The sequence below is a fragment of the Nyctereutes procyonoides genome, unplaced genomic scaffold (assembly GCF_905146905.1).
Source record: "Nyctereutes procyonoides isolate TBG_1078 unplaced genomic scaffold, NYPRO_anot_genome, whole genome shotgun sequence".
Taxonomy (NCBI): Eukaryota; Metazoa; Chordata; class Mammalia; order Carnivora; family Canidae; genus Nyctereutes; species Nyctereutes procyonoides.
The window spans coordinates 58,054,863-58,069,041 of NW_026575131.1; the positions used below are offsets into that span (position 1 = coordinate 58,054,863).

The following is a 14,179-nucleotide window of genomic DNA, read 5'->3' on the forward strand; positions in this document are numbered from 1 at the left end:
GGACTCGATCCCGGGACCCCGGGGTCACGGCCTGAGCCAAGGCAGGCGCCCCGCCGGCCCTACCACACAGCCTTGCTTCCTGGTCACAAACCCCGTGTCATCTCTGATGAGCTGAACGACGGCCCCTGTCAAAGACGCGACCATATTCTCATCCCAGGAAACTGGGAGTTTTACCTTATTTGGAAAGAGCCTTGGCAGATAAAGATACGAATAAATTAAGATGCTCAGGACGCCTGGTGGCTCTGGTGGAGCATCTGCCTTGGGTCCAGGGCATGATCCTGGGGTCCCGGGATCGAGTCCCACATCGGGCTCCCTGCACGGAGCCTGCTTCTCCCTCTGCCTGGGTCTTTGCTGCTCTTTGTGTCTCTCAGGAATAAAGTCTTAAAAAAAAAAATTAAGATGAGCAGATGAGGAAAGCACCCTAAGCAGGCCCCAAGTGTGGTCACAAGTGTCCTTATGAGAGAAACGTGGCAAGATCAGACACAGACACAGAGGAGGCCATGCGACCACGGAGGCGGAGAGCCGAGGGGTGCAGCCACAGGCGTGGGACCTGGCGCCCCCAGAAGCTGCCCGAGGCAGCAAGGACCCCCGCCTGGAGCTCCCAGTGCGAGCCCTTGGTTCCAGCCCACGGTGCTGATGCTGCGCGTCGGGTGGGTCTCCAGGAATGTGAAAATGCGCTTCTGTCGTCGAGGGCACTGGGTGTGTGGTAACTCATTTACTTTTTTAACGATCTATTTGAGAGAGAGAGACAGAGAGTGCAGAGGGAGAGGGAGAAGCAGACACTCCGCTAAACAGAGCCTGCCATGAGCCTCGATCCCATGACCCTGGGCTCATGGGACCCCCAGACGACGATCGGAGCCCAAACCAAGAGTCAGAGGCTCAAGCCACTGAGCCCGCAGGCGCCCCCGCTCGTGGCAACTCCCCACAGGCAGCGCCGGGATCCAGCCTCCTCTCCATCTGCAGACCCTTGCCTTTCTCTGCCCTATTTTAAGTTTTTTTTCTATTTTTTTTAATTTAAAGATTTTATTTATTCATTCACGAAAGACACAGGAAGACAGAGAGAGAGGCAGAGACCTAGGGCGAGGGAGAAGCAGGCTCCATGCAGGGAGCCCGACGCGGGACTCGAACCCGGGGCCCCGGGGCCACTTCAACTATCATTCACCTTTTTCCTAAGTTTTACAAGGAAACTCGGTGTCACCGTCAGGAGCGGGGAGCCCCGCGGGGACTCGCTGGCGATGAGCCGTGTTAGGAGGGGACCGTGCGGCCGGGCCTGGGGCGCGGGGGGCGGGGGGCGGGCGGGCAGCCTCCCGGGCTCCAGCGGGAGCAGGGGTCCCGGGCGTCTAGGCCTCGGGGGGCCCAGGGCCGAGGGCGCTCCCAGGAGTGAGTCAGACCCGAGGTCAAGGCCCCGGGCGCCTGCAGAGGCCGCGGCTGGCACATTCCCCGCCGCTGGGATCATGAGGCCCAGCCCCGCGTGGGCAGCCGCGTCTGGAATGTGCTGTGGAGGGACCGCGCGGCCCAGGGGCTGGCCCTTCCACCCTGGGCGACCGGTGCCCACGCCTGCGGACGCGGGTCGCCGCCCCGGGCTCCGCCCCCGCCGCGCCGGTGTCCTGCACCACCTCCCGGGCCCCGCCGCCCCGGCTCGGCCCCTAGGCCCCGCCCCCATCCAGGCCCCGCCCCTCGCTACCTCCCGGGCCCCGCCCCCATCCAGGCCCCGCCCCTCGCTATCTCCCGGGCTCCGCCCCCGCCGCCCTCCACCACCTCCCGGGCTCCGCCCCCACGCCAGGCCCCGCCCTTGACCACCTCCCGGGCTCCGCCCCCGCCTAGGCTCCGCCCCCACGCCACCAGGCTCCGCCCCTGCCTCCCCAGGCTCCGCCCCCCCGCCTCGGCCAAGCACCCCGGACGCGCCTCGGGGCCTCTGCACCCGCCGCGGGGCTGCCGGCGCGGCCACTGCACATGCTCCCCGGCTCCCCGCCCCGCACGCGCCGGAGCGAGGTCACGTCGGGGGCCGCGCTGGGAGCCTCCGAGCGCCGGGTCGTCTGGTCCGTCCGTCCTCGCGTCCGTCCAGGCGGCCGGTGTGCGGGCGGGGCGGGCGACGGAGACGCCCGGCCGGCCCGGCTCGGGTCCGCAGCTGCCCACGCCGGCCTCCCCCGCGGTACGTGGCTCGCGGCTCGCGCCCCAGAGTCGACGGCGGAGCCTGGGAATCGCAGACCGGAATCGCTCAACCGCACGGGCCCAAACAAACGTGGCTTCCGGGTCCTCCCGGAGCGGTCTTCCCGTCACGCGGTTACCCAAGCAACAGCTCTGTCCCGCCCCTTCGAGACAGACGGAAGAGCCAATCAGAGAGCTCCGCCGGCGCATGCCTCCGAGGCTCCGCGGCCCCGCTGCTCCCTGGGAATTGTGGTTCCGGCTGCCTCCTCTCGCTGCGTGGTCCCGTCACAGCCGCCGTAGGCCGCGGAACTACAACTCCCGGCAGGCGCGGGCGGCGCAGGCGCAGTGCGGGCGGCGCGGGCGGCGCGGGCGGCGCGGCGGGTGGCATGTCGGCGCTGCGCTGGGGCCACGGTGCGTCCGGCCTCCGGAGGGCCCTGTGGCCCGCGGGCCGCCCCGGCCTCGCCGCCGAGGAAGGTAACGCGGGGAGCCCCGAGCGCGACGCCGCGGCCTTCGCCCCAGGCCCCGGGAGCCAGCGCCCACGCCTGCCCGGGGGCCCGGGGCCCTGTTCTGGGGAGCCCCCCCCCGCCCCGAGCGCGCCTCGCCCCCCGGGCCCCCCGACGGGGCCGTTTGACGCCTGGAGCCGCCGACCCCGCCCTCGGGGCCCGCGGCGCTTGAGCCCTGCGCCGCGCCTGCAGCTCGGGGGGCGCGAGCTCGGGGCCCCCGTGACCCTTGGCCTCCGGGCTTCTTCCCCGCGTGGGGCCGCGGACCCCTGACCTGCGAGGACCCGCGCCCGCAGCCTCCGCGTGTCGCCCACAGGGACCCTCCGTGGCGGCGGGGGCCGCGGGGCGAGCTCGTCCGCCAGCCCCCGCGAGCAGGACCGCCGGAAGGACTGGGGCCTCGCGGAGCTGCTGGAGGGTGAGCGCGACCCCCGGGGCCTCCTCGAGGGCGGCGGGCCCGAGATGGCGCAGGGGAGGCTGGGCCGCCGGGACCCGAACCCCGGCCCGACCGCGCGCCCCGCTGGCTCCTGGGCCGGCTCCTGCGGGGGCGGGGCGGGGGCGGGGCGGGGGGCGTCCTCCCGTCTTCCTGACCCGGAAGGACCCCTGGAAGCACCGGGCAGCCCTGGCGCCTGCAGAGGAGGCGGGGGGGGGGGGGGCCTGTGCCTCCGAGACCCGGCCCGGGGTGGAGGCGCCTCTAAAACGAGAACCGCGGCTTCAGGAGAATCCAAACGTGCAGAAGCAGAGTGACGCCCTCCCCGTCCGCGGCCTTTCCTCTCTCACCTGCTCCCTGAGGTCCTTAAAGCAAAGATTAGGCCACATGTCGTTTGCCCGTAGGAAGGTTCTGGAAGTCCTGGTAGTCTGCAGCCCCCGCACCCCCCCCCCAGGACCAAGGTCCCTGTGGCCTGTGCCACGGCCCTGCTCCAGCCTGTGGCCTCAGCACACGTGTCCCGGGTCTGGCGCGCGCGGAGGGCCAAGGTCACCCTGACTTCCCACTCCGCTTCGGCAAATCTTTGCTGAGCCCCTGCTCTGTGAGCGAGACCGGCTCCCCGGTCGGTCGGCCGCAGTCCCGTGGGAGAGGCACGGTGGGTCCTTGAGGGCGGTCGCAGAGTTCACGCACGGCCCTGAAATCAGTATGGGGTGCCTTCGTGGTTCCTTGGGAGGCACGTGGTGTGACACGCCCGCCCCCCGCCGAGGGAGGCCCAGGTCGCACGCTGGCCTCTTGTTACCTCTCGTTTCGCACGTGCTGCAGACGGGTGCCCTCCGCAAGGTACGTTTAGTGCTGCCAGGTCGTATTAACTTAAACGGTCTGTCCCTTGGAGGGAGAGCACAAGAGCGGTGGGGAGGGGCAGAGGGAGAGGGAGTCTCAAGCCGACTCCTCGCCGAGCGCGGAGCCGACGTGGGGTCCGATCTCACGACCCTCAGGTTACCACCTGAGCCGAAATCAAGGGTCGGACTCTCAGCGGGCTAAGCTACCCAGGCGCCCTGTTTTTGCAGTTTTGCACTTTTGTTGGTGATTTCGGTGTTCAGAGCAGCCCCTAAGCACAGCGGCGCTTTGTGGTGTTCTGCGCTCAGCAAGGCGGTGAGGTGCCTCTTGGAGAAAATAGGTGTTTGTTCGGGAGTGAGCTGCAGTGCTGTTGGCTGTGGCTTCAGGGGTCACGAATTAACAGTATGTGTGAAGTAAGGCGTCTCCGACAGAAAGACCTAGAACGAGGCCCGGTGTTGATGCGCTTGGGACTCCCACCAGCTATACAGTGGCTGTGCCAAGGGCCAGCACCGGAACCTTTGCCCAACCACGTGTAGGCATCAGGCCCAGCACGTGCAAAGGCCCTGAGGCCATTGGGGCTGCAGCAGAGTGCACCGCGAGGGCTCCAGGCACCTGGATGGATTTGAAGGCAGAGGCGCACCCCCGAGGGCGTGCTGACAGGCTGGATGTGGACGGAGAGAGGCCTGGACGACCCTGGGTTTCTGGCTGAGCACCTGCGAGGACGGCCCTGCCGGGGAGGGAGACGTGGAGGAGTGGGCTTCGGGGGGACGCCAGCGGCTTGTTGGGGAGTTGGGCTGGAGAGGCTCAGGCGGACAGGTGCTGAGTGGGTGCGTGTGCCTGAACATCGGGGCGCCCGAGGCAGTTGTCAGCAGAGACGTGGAGCCGAAGCCTCAGGAGCAGGGGCCGCGCCCCTCGGGCGGACACCCCTGACGCCCCTGCCCTTTGCTCCCACAGTGCTCGAGGCGCGGGTGCGGCAGCTACAGGCCGAGTGCGTGTCCGAGGTGACGGTGAAGAGGGTCGGCGTGGCCCGGCCGCGGGCCCCCGGGAAGGCCCAGCGCAGGGCCGAGGGCGCGGCTGGGCGGACGAGCGGCCGCTGGGCCCAGAAACTGGACGAGGAGAAGTGGACGCTGCAGAAGCGCAAGCAGCAGCTGGATGTGAAGCTGCAGGGGCACGCGCAGCCGGAGGCGTGTGAGCGCGCCCTGCGGGTGCTGCCCCGCCTGCTGGACGCCGGGCTGGCCTGCCACCTGGAGCTCGGGGAGCCCCGGGCGCCCCACAGCCGCTGGGAGGAGAAGCTGGCGCGCCTGCTGCACGAGACCCCGCGCAAGCCGAGCCGCAAGGCCGAGCAGGCCCCCCAGGCCGGGGCCGCCTCGGCGCGCCTGGAGGTCCAGCAGCACCGGCTCCTGGCCTTCCTGGACTGCTGCCTGCGCACCGGCCACCTGCCGCTCGCCCACCACGTGCTGGTCACGCACCACGGCCGGGCCCGGCAGCAGCAGCAGCTCACGCTGGCCATGTACAACGTCGTCCTGCTGGGCTGGGCCCGCAAGGTGAGCGGGGCCCGGGGGGTGTCGGCGGGGCTCCCGTCCCCTCCACCCCTCTACCGTGGTGGCACCACTGGGTCCCCGCAGCCCGCGTCCGAGCGCTGCTCTGGCCGCCGTGGCCACCTTGACAGTTCTCGGGCGCAGCGGGCGTGGCCCTTGGGGGAAGTGCCAACGGCCAAGAGAAGGAAGAAATCTCCGGTTCTGGCGTTTTCCTCCTGGCGCCAGGGCTGCCGGACCCTGGGGGCCTCCCCCCTCCCTCCGCACGGCGACTCCGGAGGGCAGAGCGGGTCTATCCGTCAGGACGCTTCCTTCCGTCTCGCACATGGGCACGCGGGCGCTGGTGGCCACGCGCTTCCCTCCGGGCTCTGCTCCCGCGCGCCGTGTCCCTGCGAGCGCCCCTGACCTCCCCTGTGTGCTCGGGACAGTGTTGCGTCCAGGGGATCCCTCCTCCGTGCTGTGCACCTGCAGCCCCGCTCTCAGGCCCGCAAAGGAGGCAGTGGTGAGGACGCGGGTGCGGGCACAGGAGGGTGGGCTCCCTGGACACCGCACTGCACCCCCGTGGCCCGGGCGGCAGGCCCAGGAGCTACTGAGACTCCTACGTCTGCATCAGACTCTGACGGGCCACGATGGGCCGCGGAGATGCCCAGTGTCCACGAGTGGCCGTCACAGGCGGTTTCTGGCCCACACTCGTCCCTGGGGGTGCACAGAGGGGTTGTGCCCTCCGTGCAAGGTCACAGCCGTCCAGGTACCCCAGGAAGGAGCCCTGTTTTAGCGGGACGTTCCTGCCAAGAGCCCCTGCGAGAGCTTCCTGCGGCCCCTGCCACAAGTGACCACGGTCTGGGTGGTTCCAGGCACTGGAGATTTCTTATTTTTTCCTTCTCATATGTATGTTCTACTTATTTATTCTTGAGAGACAGAGAGAGGGACAGAGGCACAGGCACAGGGAGAAGCAGGCTCCCTGCGGGGAGCCAGATGCAGGACTTGATCCCGGACCCCGGGGTCACGCCCTCAGCTGAAGGCCGACGCCCCACCGCTGAGCCACCCTCCGCGGAGGGTCCTTCCTGCTCCTCCCACTCCTGGAGGTGTGGCCACGTCCCTCCAGGTCTGCCTCTGAGGTCACGCGGCCACCTCGCCACGTGCACATGGCCTCATCCTCACTGGTTACAGCAACAAAGACCCCGTTTCCAGCAGAGCCCCTGTTATGAACTTGGGGGTGTCACTAGTCCACCCGCTCCAGCCCCCCCAATACGCACGGACTCCACAGCCGTCATTGGCTCTGTGAGTCCTTGTTTCTGGGCAGCCCACGTGTGTGATGGGCTTGGCTGTCCCCAGACCCCGGCGTGTCCCCCGTTGGCCTGCAGCGCTCTCCCCTCCCGAGTTTCCCATCTGTAAAGTATGGGACCTACTGGATTCTCGGGGACTGACAGAGCTGATTCAGGGCTCTGACCACACGTGTCGAGGACCCGGGCGAGAGGGCACGCGAACTTCAGAAGGGCGTGTTCTCGTGTCGGTGGCCTTACTTCGTGAATGTGGGATTGACAGCGGCGCCCGGTAGAACTCCGACCCTCGTAAACGCTCCTCGTGCACACCAGTCGCGCATGGCCCCTGGGCCCCGGCAGAGCTGGAGACCCCGGAGTGGCCGTGCGTGCTGGTGACTCGGCAGCCCGTCCAGGGTGGCCGGGACAGGCCCCTCAGAACCCGGTTGCTGGCTCCGTGGTCTCTGGCGGTGGCACCCGAGATGTGGGCGGCGGGACTGGGGGTGGGACGCGGCACTTCGTGGTCTCCAGAGGCCCTGGGGCGGCACTGCTAGGCCCCGTGTGTGCGGGGGTGTTGGCCGCTCCCCCAACACGGCTGCCGACGTGCACGCCGCTCACACGAGGCAGGGGTCTTGGGGGAAGGGATGGCCCAGGTGCTGGCGTGATGGGACCGCGGATCAGAGACCGACACGCCGCGGGGTTCTCTGCGGAGCACCGGGGAGCCTCTCGCAGCGAGGCTGACGTCATGCGTGTTCTCGTCCACAAGAGCAAGGTGTTAACGTGGTCCCCTCGGAAGCCAGCCCCCCGCCCCTGCCGCTGTGTCCCCGCGGGCAGCGCCGCCCTCGGAGGGCGCTCGGGGCGCCGTCTGGCTAGCTCGTCTTCCTGTCTGATTTGTTGGCCGTGGAGAGAGGTCCCGAGGGGGCAGGCCGGCCCCCCAGGCCCTCACCCAGCCTGGTCTCCCCAGGGTTCCTACAAAGAGCTGCTGTACGTGTTCTTCATGGTGAAAGACGCGGGCCTCACCCCAGACCTGTTGTCCTACGCGGCTGCCCTGCAGTGCATGGGACGCCTGGACCAGAGCACCACCACCATCCAGAGGTGGGTGGGCACCAGGGCCGACCCGCGGCGACGGGGGGAAGCGTCCAGCCTGGCCCTGCCGGGAGCCCGCCCCCCGCCCCCCGCGGCCACCTGGCATTGGGTCCCCCGCAGGTGCCTGGACCAGATGGGCCAGGACGGGCTGAAGCTGCAGGAGCTGTTCACCTCCGTGCCGCTGTGCCAGGAGGAGCGGGCCCTGGTTCTGAGGGCGGTGCGCAAGGTGCAGCCCACCTTCAGGCCCCCGCCGCCACCCCAGTGCCCGCCCCAGGTCAACACCTCGCCGCTGCTCCGGGAGATCTATGCCACGGTGAGCAGGCCCAGTGGGGTCTCTGGGGGCCTGGGCCCGTCCCCGTCCTCCTCTCGGAGCCCCCCGCCTCCCGGGGGTGCCCTCCCCACTCCTTAGAGGCCGGCCCAGCCAGACTGGGTGCGTCCGGGTGCCCAGCGGGGCCCTGACCCTGTGGACGCCGGGAGGGGCACGGCTGTGCTGCTCCAGGCAGAGCCGGCGACCAGGGCCTGAGCCTGTGTGGCCTGGAGCCCCAGGCGGGCACACGCCGCCCCGCAGGCCCTTTTCGGGGTTCTCTTGTCGGTCGTGCTGTTTTTAATTGATCTGTTGTTGGGTGGGTCACGTGTTCACACGGTCCTGAGTTTGAAAAGAAAATGCCAGCATCCGGGGACTTGAACTGTCTCTCCAGGCTGCCCGGCCTGCCCGGGGAGGCCAGGCCAGCACTGGGTGCTGCTCCGCACCCCGCTTCCCTGCAGCCACACAGACGGGCGGTTTTCAGATGTGGCCCTGCTGGGGCCGGCGGGTGGGGGGCACGGAAGGCGGGGCGGGCAGCGGCTCTCGGCCTCACCGCCTGCCTGTTGGCGCCCGCAGAGCGACCCCGTGTCATACCCGAAGCTGCACCTGCCCCTGGAGAAGCTGCAGAGCCTCTTCCAAGAGCAGCTGCGCGTGGAGATGGCCACCACCGTGCCCGTGGAGTCCGTGGAGAAGGCCCGGGTGCTGACCAAGGAGGTCCTGCAGGCGGTGAGGCCCTGGCTGGGGTAGGCTGTGTGCCCACCTGGCCCCGGGGCTCAGGGTGCCCCTTCCAGGGTGCCTGTGAGCTCGGGTCCCTGCCCCCGGGGGCCTGGAGTGCATGTGGTGGTGACTCCTGTGTCCGTCCCCCGCAGCGGGACACCCTGAAGCAGCTGCGCGCCGAGTGGGCACAGGCGCTGTGCCTGGGGCTGCAGGACATGAAGGCCAGCGAGGCCCGCGCCGCCCGCACCGGCCGCCCCTCGCTCTTCCCGTTCCTGTGCGTGCTGACTGAGAAGGAGATGGCCGAGCTGCTGCTGCAGGTGGGGCCTGGGGGACGTCGGGGTCGTGGGGGGCAGGGGGCGGGGCTTGGGCTCACAGTGCCGCCCCCCAGACCTTGCAGGTGCTGCCCCCGCAGGGAGAGTCGCTCCTCTCCCTGGCACAGCAGCTGGGCATGCGCGTCTTCAACCGACACATGGTGCAGAGGAAGCAGCTCAGCAGCCAGGTGCAGGCTCTGCAGCAGCGCTACTACCGCTACCTGCACCTGCTGGCCTCAGACACCCAGGTGAGGCCCGGCACCCGGGCGTCCCTGCTCCCCTCCCTCCCTGGGGCAGCTGGGTCTGCCCCCGGGCCCCGCCCCTTTGTGCCGGGATGGCTGTCGCCTTGCCCTCGGGGGTGGCCGGGGGCAGTAAGCTCTGGGCCCAGCCCCCCAGGGCCTGACCCACTGTCGTCCCCCCCCCTCCCCCAGGTGGCGACGCCCCACCTACCCCGGCAGTACTGGGAGGCGCTGGGGCCACCTGAGGCCCCCCACGAGCAGCCCTGGCCCTTGCCGGTGCTGGTGGAGCTGGGCAAGAGGCTGGCCGAGCTGCTGGTGGAGACCGTGCGGATACCGGGCAGCCTGGCCGCCCCGCAGGGCGCCTGCACGCTCATCCCCGTGCTGTACCACGTGTACTCCTTCCGCAGCTTCCGCCAGGTAGGCTGCTTCAGGGTGCGTCGGGGACCGGAGAGGAGGCTGGGGACCCCTGGGCCACGGCGGGGCCTGTTGAAATCACGGCCTCGGGGCTGGGGTGCCCGACGGGACGCTGGGCGGTGTCCTCTCGCTGTGCGTCCTTGGGCACGGCCGGGCCCTGGAGCCACGTTTGCCTCTGCCTCGCCCCCAGATCGGCATCCTGAAGCCACACCCCGCCTTCACAGAGCTGCTGGCCGCCGCCGCAGAGCACACGCTGGTCTTCGAGGCGGCCGAGGTGCCCATGCTGTGCCCGCCGCTGCCCTGGACGTCGCCGCACACGGGCGCCTTCCTGCTCAGCCCCACCAAGCTCATGCGCTCGTTGGAGGGCACCATGCAGCACCAGCGCCTGCTGGACAGCTGCCCACCCGCCGAGCTGCACGGCGCGCTGGACGCCCTCACGCAGCTGGGCAACTGCGCCTGGCGCGTTAACGGCCGCGTGCTGGACCTGGTCCTGGAGCTCTTCGCCGCCAAGGGCTGCCCCCGCCTGGGCGTGCCGGCCCCGCCCTCTGAGGCGCCCCGGCCACCCGAGGGCCGCCTGCCCCCCGACGCTTCGCCCGCGCAGAAGGCCGAGGTGCGGCGGGAGCTGGCCCGCTGCCTGAAGGTGGCCCGGGAGATGCACAGCCTGCGCTCCGACGCGCTCTACCGCCTCTCGCTGGCCCAGCACCTGCGGCACCGCGTCTTCTGGCTGCCGCACAACATGGACTTCCGCGGCCGCACCTACCCCTGCCCGCCGCACTTCAACCACCTGGGCAGTGACCTGGCACGCGCCCTGCTGGAGTTTGCCCAGGGCCGCCCGCTCGGCCCCCACGGCCTCGACTGGCTCAAGATCCACCTGGTGAACCTCACGGGGCTCAAGAAGCACGAGCCGCTGCAGGCACGCCTGGTCTTCGCCGACGAGGTGATGGACGACATCCTGGACTCTGCCGACCGGCCCATGACGGTAGGGGCGGGGAGGGGGCGGCCGGGGCCCTGTGCCCTCCTGACAGCCCCGAGCCGTGCCTGGAGCAGGCGGCCCTAACCCCCCTCCCCAGGCCCCCGTCGGCTGGCCCTGGGCTCCTGGCCTTGTCCTTCCTTTCGGTCATCCTGGGTCCCCTTCCCAGGCCCTTCCCCGTCCCCTGGCCGCTCTCTGGGGGCTGCTCCCGTCTCCCTGTCACCCCCCACCGCCCCGGGGGCTCTGTCCTAGGCCCCCGGCCCCAGCCGGGCCGGCCCGAGCCCCACTGTGCCCTCCCTCAGGGCCGGAAGTGGTGGATGGAGGTGGACGAGCCCTGGCAAGCCCTGGCTTGCTGCATGGAGATCGCTCGGGCCATGCGCTCCCCCGACCCCACGGCCTTCGTGTCTCATTTCCCGGTTCACCAGGTGAGCGGCTGGGGAGCCTGGCGTGGGGAGCCTGGCGTGGGGAGCCTGGCGTGGGGAGCTTGGCGCGGCGGGCTCGGCTAGAGGAGCTGTGCGTGTGTGGCTCCTGCAGACCCCGCCTTGTGTCTCCTGGTGTCCCCGTGAGGGGCCCGGCCAGCCTTGCTGCGTGGCCTCATTCAGGCGCACTGTGCTGCCTCTCGGCTTCCGGGTCCGGCGTCGGGTGGTGCGTGCTGCGCCCTGGGGAGCCCTGGAGCTGTGGCCCGTTCCCGGGGTCCGTGTCACCAGCCCTGCCCGGGCCCCTCTCTCCCGTCGGCCAGGACGGCTCCTGTAACGGGCTGCAGCACTACGCCGCCCTGGGCCGCGACAGCATCGGCGCAGCCTCGGTCAACCTGCTGCCCTCAGACTTTCCGCAGGACGTGTACAGCGGGGTGGCTGCACAGGTGGGCGCCACGTCCCCCACCTCCGTCCGCAGAGCCCACTGGCGTCTCCGTCCTCCGGCCGCCTGCGTTGGCGGAGCCCGTGGTCTCTGTCCCCCCGTGATGGGGCCGGGCGGTCAGGGTGGGCTTCCCTGAGCGAGGTGTCAGAGGAGGGAAGCTGGAGCCTTTGGGAAGAAGAGGGGCCTCGCAGGGGAGCTGCCGGGCGGGAGGGAGACGCCGGGTCTGCACACCCGCCTGCTGACCCCAGACGCCCGCCCAGGTCGAGGTGTTCCGCAGGCAGGACGCCCAGCGGGGCGTGCGGGTCGCCCAGGTGCTCGATGGCTTCATCAGCCGCAAGGTGGTCAAGCAGACGGTGATGACCGTGGTGTACGGGGTCACCCGCTACGGGGGCCGCCTGCAGATCGAGAGGCGCCTGCGGGAGCTCAGCAACTTCCCCCAGGTGCGCCCGCTGCCCCTCGCCCCCGACCCCTGGCGGCGGGGCAGCAGGTGGCCCGAGGTGGGGTGGGGAGGCCGTCCCGGCTCTGCCCCCCAGTGCCCGGCTGACCACCCTGCTCCCTCCAGGAGTTCGTGTGGGAGGCTTCCCACTACCTGGTGCGCCAGGTGTTCAACAGCCTCCAGGAGATGTTCTCGGGTACCCGGGCCATCCAGGTGTGTCCCCCTGTCCCCTCCCTGGGCCCACCAGGCCACCCGACTGGGCCCCGCCCTGAGCCCCTGCCCTGCGTCCACAGCACTGGCTGACCGAGAGCGCCCGGCTCATCGCGCAGACGGGCTCGGCCGTGGAGTGGGTGACACCCCTGGGCGTCCCCATCATCCAGCCCTATCACCGGGACTCCAAAGTGATGGTACGTCCACCCCCGCCCCCCCACCCCTGTGCTCGTCGGGTGGGACTCACGACCCTCCCCTCCCTGACCCTCCCCTCCCGACCCTGCAGATCGGTGGTGGCATCCAGAGCCTCACGTTCAGCAATAGTGGGGACACGACCCAGTGAGTGCTGGGGGGTGCCCGGGGGGGGTTGCCAGCCAGGGGGGCGGCGAGCCTGGCCGAGGGACTGCCCCTGGTCGGCCCCCCAGGCGCCTGAGCGTCCTGTGTCCCCAGGAAGCCTAACACGCTGAAGCAGAAGAACGGCTTCCCCCCGAACTTCATCCACTCGCTGGACTCCTCGCACATGATGCTCACAGCCCTGCACTGCTACAGGTGGGCCCTGAGTCTGGCGGCCTCGCAGGCCGTGTGCCCCCCACACCTGTTCGTCAGCTGCTGCGTGCGGGCCCTGGTCTGGGTGTTGGGGACACAGTGGGGGCCCGTGGAGTGACGAGGGGAGGTTGTGAGGCCAGGTCGGACAGGGTCAGGACCCTAACCGTGTGCGGTGTTGGACCTGGTGCCCAGAAAGGGGTTGTGTGAGCCTGTGCAAAGGCCCTGCGGCGGTGAGGTGTGACGGGGGGGGGGGGTTGGGGGAGTGGGCTGGGCCTGGAGGGAGGGCGCGGCTGCTCTCAGTGACCCGTTTCTAGGTCCCACCCAGGTGAGTGCTGCCTGTGGACAGCTCTGACAACTGGGGGGCGCCCTTGTGAGGGGAGGCATAGGCATCGGGGTTTGTCCTGAGCCCCTCGGGGGCAGCCAGCGGGGCAGTAGAGAGACCTGGGGTTTGGGGTCGCATCTGTCTGTCAGTTCCCTGTGGGTGCCCAGGGCCCTGGGGGGGGGGGTGCCCGTGGCAGCAGGGGTGGGGGCAACGCACGGCCCCAGTGTTCTTCCTAAGGGAACTTTGCACCTACGCGGTGAGCCCGAGAGCAGCGAGGACACGGGGGGGGGGGCGGGGGGGGCGGCCCTCCCCTCACAGGAGACCCTGACGCTGCCGTAGGAAGGGCCTGACCTTCGTGTCCGTGCACGACTGCTTCTGGACCCACGCGGCTGACGTGGCCGTCATGAACCAGGTGAGCCCCAGCGGCCGCAGGCACCTGTCGGCCTCCATCCCGCCACCACGGCGGGGCTGGGCAGGGGGCGTGACCCCACCTGACCTCGGAGGCCCAGGCCCAGTCCCACCGTCCCCTCCCCCAGGTGTGCCGCGAGCAGTTTGTCCACCTGCACAGCCAGCCCATCCTGCACAACCTGTCCAGGTTCCTGGTGAAGCGATTCTGCTGCAGCTCCAGGTGAAGTACCCCCGGCCCCGACCCTGCCCCGGCCCCCACCCGCCCCACCCGCCCCCTGGGCCTCACGCCCGCCCGGCCTTGCTCCAGGTCCCTGAAGCACCCTAAGAACTCGTGGATTGGCAAGCTGCAGGACACGCTGAAGGCGGTGCCGGACACAGGTGAGCGGGGCCCGGGAGTGCACGCTGGGGTGCCCCTGCCCACGGCCTCCCGCGACGCCCGGTGTGCGCTCTGCTCCGCAGGGGCCTTCGACCTGGAGCAGGTGAAGCACTCCACTTACTTCTTCAGCTGACGCAGCCCGCGGCGGTCCCCAGCCAGGTCCCAGGCGGGTCCCCAGGCAGACGCCGCGCGGGAGCCCGCCCTGTACCATAGTGTAAATAAAGCTCTGTTGCCACCCGTGGGACCGAGTGTCTTCCGTCGCTCTTGGGGCACCTGCGC

General features: G+C 70.0%; 1 protein-coding gene across 3 annotated transcripts; it reads left to right on the top strand.

Annotated features, from left to right (window-relative positions):
* Positions 1–1,897: 1,897 nt before the first annotated feature.
* POLRMT (RNA polymerase mitochondrial) lies at positions 1,898–14,144 on the top strand. Of its 3 annotated transcripts, XM_055344059.1 has the most exons (21): positions 1,898–2,622; positions 2,965–3,063; positions 4,864–5,453; positions 7,668–7,798; positions 7,910–8,102; positions 8,670–8,819; positions 8,963–9,127; positions 9,199–9,369; positions 9,553–9,777; positions 9,965–10,753; positions 11,047–11,169; positions 11,484–11,606; positions 11,863–12,042; positions 12,165–12,251; positions 12,332–12,445; positions 12,535–12,587; positions 12,699–12,797; positions 13,456–13,528; positions 13,653–13,744; positions 13,832–13,902; positions 13,984–14,144. In XM_055344059.1, the coding sequence occupies exons 1-21, from the start codon at positions 2,535–2,537 to the stop codon at positions 14,031–14,033; spliced, it is 3,666 nt and encodes a 1,221-aa protein (XP_055200034.1). In that variant the 5' UTR covers positions 1,898–2,534; the 3' UTR covers positions 14,034–14,144. The 3 variants fall into 3 exon arrangements, with proteins under 3 accessions (XP_055200034.1, XP_055200033.1, XP_055200035.1); XM_055344058.1 differs by lacking the exons at positions 1,898–2,622; positions 2,965–3,063 and having other exon boundaries at positions 3,308–5,453; XM_055344060.1 differs by lacking the exons at positions 1,898–2,622; positions 2,965–3,063; positions 4,864–5,453 and adding an exon at positions 5,460–7,475.
* The last annotated feature ends 35 nt before the right edge of the window (positions 14,145–14,179 follow it).

What these genes read in the sequence shown, in the direction of transcription:
- POLRMT (XM_055344058.1), top strand. Translation starts at nt 4,575, where the DNA reads ATGTGGACGGAGAGAGGCCTGGACGACCCTGGGTTTCTGGCTGAGCAC. An exon ending in CCAAGGAGGTCCTGCAGGCG is followed by an intron (nt 8,820 to 8,962) that starts GTGAGGCCCTGG and finishes CGTCCCCCGCAG; the next exon opens with CGGGACACCCTGAAGCAGCT. An exon ending in AGCTCAGCAACTTCCCCCAG is followed by an intron (nt 12,043 to 12,164) that starts GTGCGCCCGCTG and finishes TGCTCCCTCCAG; the next exon opens with GAGTTCGTGTGGGAGGCTTC.